The following is a 7,926-nucleotide window of genomic DNA, read 5'->3' on the forward strand; positions in this document are numbered from 1 at the left end:
AAGCGGGTCTCATTTTTCACAATGCCTGGGCCTTAAAAAACAAAAACAACTCATATTGCGCAAAAGACAATGAGTGCAACAGTGTCCACAAGCTCAGGCCTGATCTTTGTCGCCTTCATGAATCATCACTTCATTTAATGCAGTGAGTTGTTGTGAGTCTGATTATTTCACAGTATGATTTGCATAAGACAGGCCTAACTCCTGATCATGCAACAGTCTGTCCAGAATGTTTAACTGGACACAATGAGCTCTATGGGTGATTAAACATTAAATAAATCAATAATTAAGATTATGGTTTGGTTGCAGTTTCCTCAGCAGAAAACGGATACCTTGTGGGGAAATCATTTAATTACGCCCATGTAAATACACATAGATACACACACACACCATGATGTTATGGTAACCAGCATTTACATAGTCTTTATTAACAAACGGTACAACAGTACACAGAGGTCGTGTCACATCATTTCCTTCTGTTTCTTCACATCATACATAATGTCCACTTTGAGATTTCTGATCTTTCAGGCCGTGGAGGTGGACGTTTCTTCTTTGTTTTGCCTGTGCATGAAGTAGGCAGCTGCAGTCACAACCAAGATTCCATAGGTAGCCAAGACACACTGGAAGAGAGCAGAGAGGGACATATTTCTGATTGAGAGGACTTAATGTGTAAAAACTTCATGAAAGTTGACATTTAATGCAGCCTTTGAGTGTACATATTCGTGTGTGTGTGTGTGTTTAGGTACATTTCGACGCCCCTGCAGAGTGTAGCTGTTAAAGTATTTCCTCCAACCAGTCAGTTCCACAGAAGCTGGTGCCTCAATACCAAACAGCTGTCTCTGAAATACACACAAAAAAAAACACCCACACAATAAGGGGAAGCACTGCGGTCACACTTCTCGATATTTTTTCCACACATTTTTCCATTATATGTCAAACACCTTTTCAGGGAATTACAAACAAAGTCACGTAATTTATAACACACATTTCACCAGAAGTAAACTAAAATAAAACAAAACAAAATACAAAGTCCAGAAAAAAAATGAAAGAAGAAACAATTGACCACAAAACCATAAACCCAGCCCATATCAAATATGTGTAACACACACTTTGCTGTCAAAATGAATGTGAAACCATCACATTAAATCATGATAACATTTAATCTCTATATCCAACATTAATATGAAACATTTCAAACTTAGCCCTAGTGAGGCTACTTATGACCTCGGTGAGGGCCGACTCTCTGCCTTTTTGATGAAAGTGCCACACAAAACCACTAAATGCAAACCACATGTAAAAAATGTGTGACAAGAAAGTGTCAGTGACAGTTGAGTCCCAAACACAAAAAGCAAAAAGGTTGAATACATTTGCATGTTGAAACTTGCAGTCTGCTGACTGGCATGACGAGGCAGGGCAGGAACAACAAAGTGGATTTATGATCATGCAAGTCACGTTCAACACACCCTCTGAATTAGATTTAACTGAATCATTCGTCATCCAGAACTCCAGCTAATCACTCTGACCTGCTGGCAGAACACAGAGCCCCCATTCTCCTCGTTCTCCACAGCATTTCTCTGTGATAAAAGCTTAAAGCTGTGATTCCCTTTGGTTGAAGATTTTTGAAGTTTTTCCTTTAAAGCATATGCCGAGGTTATTAACAAAATATCTTAATTCTCCAGCTGCCACAGACATCCATCAAAGCTGGGCTGTTTTCCTAACTGCTGATAGGAAATTTTACTTATTTTTGTGACACTGAAAGCTGAAAAATGATGCTCATGTCTTTTCCGTGGTTGGTTTTTTCGAAGGGAGATCAGATATAAAGAAACGAATGATTTTACATTTTGTGAAATACACTGTTTCACTTTCATACCGAGAGTTAGATGAAACGATAATACTCTTGCGTGTACATGAAATGTAAAGCCACCACTGGGAGACCGGAAACAGAAGGAAACAGCTTGCTTGGCTAAAATAAATCTGCCTTTCTGACAGATTTTGTTATTATCTTGTTCTTGTTTTCCTCTCCCTGAGCATTCTGACTGCTTGTTAATATTTTCAACTATTCATGTAGTTTGATAGGTACAGATCCAGCAATGAAGTTTGATGACTGCTTTACATGAGATGTCTACCCCATCTATATTTTTATGAGCTAACCTGTCATGTAGAAGGACAACTGCAAAAAAGAAAAAAAACCAAAACAAAACAAACCAAAACAAACCAAAACAAAACAAAACAACAACCGTTATTGGAGACTGAGCAGAAGCTTAACAGATTCATTTTATTTAAAAGGGATCTGCTCTAACAAGGCTTGTGTTTCTGTGACTTCCTGTACAGGATGTCAAGGCTGTTGGAAACTGTCCCTAAGCTTTTTGTCACTGCCTCCTGCTGCTGCCGCCTGAATTCATCCGCATCTCATCTCCATCGAACCTACTGTACCGAGTTACAGAAGCTACAAGAACACAGGCTGGCACTGACGTGACATTGTGACTTTGACTCATCTGTGCAGCTGACAGTGTCTTGCTCAATAGCACTTCTTAATTCTAAATAACTAGAAACTAGTACCTGACTATCTGGATGCCTTGGATACTCTACAATGACCGCTTTCTTTTAGATGAAGCGGATATCAGAAGCTCAAAATGTCATAATGAGCATTTTAAAAGCCTGTGTTACTCTAACTACTACGCCTGTCACTATGGTGGAGTGATTTGATAGATGAGATCACTGAATGAGGTAAAAGTAAGACTTAAGATTTACCCACAAGATTTGAAATAGTAATAAATATGTATTGTTCACATATTATCCTAAAAACCCCAGGTCTTCTTTTTTTAGTAATGCTCAGAAAAAATAAAAATAATAAATGAAAAAACTCTGCTATACTTGACGGAAAGTGATGCGTCTTTGTTCATTTTTGGGATGACATTAATAGCTCTAATCTAAGGTATACTTCCTGCAGAATAATTTCATATCCATTGGAAGGATACATAAAACCAAAAGGGGATCAAAAGGAGAACCATACTGCGTCATAATTAAATGAAAACTCATTTATTCCCTTCAAACGAGGTTACAAATGGATGTAAAAGCTACAAAATTGCCAACAATGAATGCTCTTAAAGGAAAAGTTTAAAAAAAACAAAAAGTTGCTTGACACTTCACATCTTTTCCGTCTCTCTTTTTCTTTAATGCACTTTTGTAACTTTACAGTAAGATACACCTTCAGCTTTACTAGTCCCACAGTGGGGAAATTAAAGCAGTTGTAACCACTATTTCTGTAATGCTGATGAACCTACAGAGAATTATCTGAATCAGCAGATTCCCTAAGCTTTACTGAGGCCTGCTGTGAGTTTCAGTTCATTGTTTTAGCTGTCTGGCCCAAAACTTTACTGTTCTGGTTCACTCTCACCGTTCTCATGTGCTGCTCTTTAACAGGCGTCAAGCTGTTAACCAGACATAGATCTGTCAAAAACAAGCAGTTAGTGTTCAGCATTTAAGTCTTTTCCTTTGTAAAACTGTAAATACTTTTTGAAAACACTTCCAGTTTAGCACAAATCTCACTCGCTAAAAGTGTGAATGTGAATATTGAACTTACATTTATCAGGTGGTCAGAACCACCAAAAGAATGATCCTATTGCTGGATGTGTAAATAAGGAGCTCTTTGCCAACTTAGAAGATGATGATCTACTGGCTGTCAATATTTACTGTTTGTTTCTGCTGCCCCCAAGTGGCCAAAATAAAAACTGCAGGTTTCATAATTATATTTCAGCAAATATTAAATACACTGATGGTGTCATGAAAATAAATAAATATATAAATAAAATCATCCTTAGCACAAATCTATTTTCTTTAAAATGACTTTTTCATTGATTTCCATACTTGTGCACATATATATTTGCGAATCTATCACAGGTCTTAGATATGGTCTACCATTGTATATAACGAAGCCATTAGCCTATAGATTCTGGGTGTCCTTAATTTCTTTTTTCTTGCATTTATTCTTTTAAATAGTTTATTTGTTTCCTGACTTTGAATTTCCCTTCTAGAAATAGTGTTTTGGCATATTACTGAATTTTTAAACATCTATGCATGAATGAGTGTGCAGCATTTTAATGTTAGCTGATCCCAGTGGAGTTCATTTAAACTATTCTATATGATGATCATATTGTGTTTAACTCATGAAATAAATGGAGATCAAATTTCTAAAAAACAGCTTTTTAGAAATGGGTAGAAATGAATCACTACAAATGATCTCACTTGTTTTCAGAAAATCAGACTTAGGACTCAATAATACAAATGAATTACTTGAAAATTATTGCAGTGTTTGCATTACAGAAAATGTTAATCTACAAAGAAGCAATCAAATAAATGTAAAGGAGTAATAAGTACAATATTCCCCCTTAAATGTGGTCCTATAAATGACTGAACCAAGTTATTATAGCATTTTTAACCAATGCACCGATGCATACACATTATTTTACAGTTGTAATCGGTTGAGGTGGAGCTGACTTTGATTTAACTTTATACGCTTCTGCTTGGCAGTTCACTCCATAACACTGAATTATATTTTGTCAGTTGATCATGTTTTGCTTGTGTTACATTAATGTAGTGTTGTACTAAGTGTAATATTTATGTGACGAAACTGAAGTATAGATTTGCATAAAGAAGAAATACTCAAGAACAGGTACATCAGAATTGTAGTGCAGCACTTGAGTAAATGTACTTAGTTACTTTCCATTACTGCTTTCAAGGGCTTGTTCTGTCTTAACAGTCAAAACACAAACATATATGTAGAATGTTACAAAGGCCTAAAACAAGGAAATGCGGAAAAAAAAGTCTATTGATAAGTCAATCTCTTTTTCTTTTTTTTATCAATGCATGTTTCATTTCACCTCAGCCCTGCAGACTGGACAAGTCAAATCCCGATCTTACCTTCACCTCTGTTATGAGATGACCGAAGCTGGTGAGGGGGATCCGCGTTTTAACGGGAGACGTCGGCATTTCTGGACACAGTTTGAATGTGAATGTCACGTTACACTGTTCTTCCCGGCCCACACGGTCACAGGATTCATTTCAATGAACATTTAGACCTGTACTTACCGTCGGCTGGAGGAAGGCCAGGGTACTTACACAATAATGTCGTGTGTACAATGTGTTCTGACGGCTAGCGCGTTCTGACCAATCAGGTGTTTCTGTACAGAGCGCTGACCAATAGGCTGTGGCCTGGTGGGTGGGACTTGTTGGTAGTTACACAAACCGCAGTTCTCTGTCCATGCCGGTCGTTTGTTCGTCTATCCACAAGAGGGCGCCAGATTAAAGTGAATGACAGGGCGGGTTCACCTGTGCACAAGAGGAAAACAAATTTTTACACAACCATGAATGCAGGGGTCAGCAATTAGGGCCAACATTAGTTTGATCCGTTTTAATTTGTTGGCAATTTTGGCTTATTTCATTTATTTTAAGAGAGAGAGCAGATTTATAAAACTTGTTTTAGCCATGTTTCCAAGGGTTGATGTTATTTTTCTCATTACATGATAATTTACAGCAGATTGTGTTCCTGTAAAACTCACTAAGCTTTCTTGTCCATTTTAAGTAGTTTGTTCATTGATTTGATTATTTATAGTTAATGTCATCAAGAAATCTGTTGTTCCTGTGTTCAGCCAAGTTTCTGTTTGACTACTATTACTATCAATATCAGTATTGGAATCAATAAATCAGTACATCCATTTAGAAAGTGCATTTCAGTGTGTGATTTAAAAGTTGCTTATCAACAAATCACATGAAATTCACAGGACTCCAAGAATGAGACGGTAGCTGCTTAGATTCTCTAAACTTTGGCGGTTTAGCTGTTTCTTTTTCTTGTCCATTAAGAAATGACTTAGCCACAGCTTTAACTGATCATGTGGAATAACAAAAACTTGTTGTCCTCAGTGTCTAAAGGTTGATATACATGTCAGTGAACTTGACTTTGGCATGATGTTTGTGCTAGACAGGCTTGTTTGATTATTTCTGAAACTGCTGATCTCCTGGGATTTTCACACATAACAGTCTCTAGAGTTTACTCAGAATGGTGTGAAAAACAAAAAACATCCTGTGAGCGGCAGTTCTGTGGACAGACACACTCTGTTAATGAGAGAGGTCATAGGAGAATAGCCAGACCGGTTGGAGCTGACAGACAGGCTGCGATAACTCGGATAACCACTCTTTACAACCGTGGTGAGCAGAAAAGCGTCTCAGAATGCACAACATGTACAACCCTGGGGCCGATGGGCTACAACAGCAGAAGACCACATCAGGTCCCACTCCTGTCGGCCAAGAACAGAAATCTGAGGCTTCAGTGGACACGGGCACACCAACAGTGGACAGTTGAAGACTGAAAAAAGTCTGGTCTGATGAATCTGGATTTCAGCTGAGGCACACAGATGGAAGGGTCAGAATTTTGTGTCAACAGTCCAGGATGCTGCTGGTGGTGGTGTAATGGTGTGGGGAATGTTTTCTTGGCACACTTTTTAATACCAATCAGTCATTGTTTAAATGCCACAGCTCATCTGAGTATTGTTTCTGACCATGTTCATCCCTTTATGGCCATGGTTTTCCATCTTCTAATGGCTACTTCCAGCATGATAATGCTCCATGTCACAAAGCAAAAGCTGTCAAACTGGTTTCATGAACATGACAATAAGTTCGGTGTACTTTAATGGCCACCCCAGTCACCAGATTTGAATCCAGTGCTACACCTTTGGGATGTGGTTGGTAGATGTCAACATGGAGCAGAATCTCAAAGGAAAGTTTCCAACATCTCCACAAAGAGCTGAGGCAATTTTGTGAGCAAAGGGAGGCTTTAAGACAGTATTAGCGTGGTGTTTCTAATTAACCAGCCAAAATAAACCATGTGGAATTACTGCTCAGTGGGTCTAAAGTAGTGAAAAGCTCCCTTCAATTATTTTAACTAGTGAGGTATTTCCCAAAACTGAAAGGCGGGGGAGCACACCCATTTTTCATAGAAACGGGTCATTTGTGCACGGGCATGAAAACTGGCATTTTTCCAAGTATGTGCCAATTTTTTTTTTTTCATCATCTTCCCACTTCTGCCGCCACAGACCATGTTTACTGCTGAACTGCACGGTCACCTCTGTGTTGGCAGCAGTGTAGAGGAGGTGTGCATTCACAGGAAAAAAGGAGGAGTCAGACAAAAGTTGAAATCAAGTTTAGAACAACAACTCTGAACAGGTCAGTCACAGAGTTTCACAGCAGTGTTAACCGCCCATTTATAGATCTTAAGCACCAATGGCTTGACCAGAAACTTGTTAAATCAGTTTTAATTATAAAGTACAAACTCACAAATTTGCATCAAGGGGAGCAGAGCTTTTGAAAATAGATCTGCTCTTTTCATCTCAGGTGCTCTTGTCAGATTAAACCATCAGGTTTCTCAAGCTAAACAAGGCTGAACCTGTCTGAGGGTAGTTTATAGATTGATAGATTGATAGTTGATAGTTGATAGATTTTTTTCTAATTGTCTATATGAACTCCTCAATTTTCTCCACAAATGTTTATAAATGGAATTTAAAAATTCCTCATTTTACTAATTTTACAATTTTACTAATATTTTACAATTTTCTGTCAAAAACCTTTTGTAACATTAAACATCTGATATACTGGTAAAATGTCAAAAGAATGTACAATGACAGAAGAAATATGAGTACAATAGTAAAAAGACTTGAAAATTATCAATAAAACATGATAAAATATCTGACAAAAATTCCCTGAACAAAAAAATCTGTAAAAATATCTGAATAACTCTGTAAAATATCCAAAAAGTCATCAGTAAAATTAGAGAGAGAGATTATATTTTACTCCCAGGAGGTCAGAACTGAAAGCAAGTTTATGCTGTTTTGTTGCTTTAACTGGGATATACATGGAGGCAAAGGCAGGTGGGGCTGC

At 37.7% G+C, this 7,926-nt stretch overlaps 1 protein-coding gene across 1 annotated transcript; it reads right to left on the minus strand.

Moving 5' to 3' along the window:
* Positions 1–392: 392 nt before the first annotated feature.
* LOC121180755 (ATP synthase membrane subunit K, mitochondrial-like) lies at positions 393–5,123 on the minus strand. Its single transcript, XM_041036393.1, has 4 exons — positions 5,086–5,123; positions 4,918–4,988; positions 744–836; positions 393–617 (listed from the first exon to the last, which is right to left on the minus strand). The coding sequence occupies exons 2-4, from the start codon at positions 4,984–4,986 to the stop codon at positions 522–524; spliced, it is 258 nt and encodes an 85-aa protein (XP_040892327.1). The 5' UTR covers positions 4,987–4,988; positions 5,086–5,123; the 3' UTR covers positions 393–521.
* Between the last annotated feature and the right edge of the window lie 2,803 nt (positions 5,124–7,926).

Source organism: Toxotes jaculatrix, chromosome 4, assembly GCF_017976425.1.
Source record: "Toxotes jaculatrix isolate fToxJac2 chromosome 4, fToxJac2.pri, whole genome shotgun sequence".
In the NCBI taxonomy this organism is placed as follows: domain Eukaryota; kingdom Metazoa; phylum Chordata; class Actinopteri; family Toxotidae; genus Toxotes; species Toxotes jaculatrix.

Excerpts from the sequence above, each read along its gene's own strand:
- LOC121180755 (XM_041036393.1), bottom strand. The coding sequence starts at position 4,986 with ATGCCGACGTCTCCCGTTAAAACGCGGATCCCCCTCACCAGCTTCGGT. Across the intron at positions 837-4,917 it reads ATCTCATAACAGAGGTGAAG|AGACAGCTGTTTGGTATTGA; the intron begins GTAAGATCGGGA and ends TGTGTATTTCAG. Across the intron at positions 618-743 it reads CTCTGCAGGGGCGTCGAAAT|TGTGTCTTGGCTACCTATGG; the intron begins GTACCTAAACAC and ends GCTCTCTTCCAG.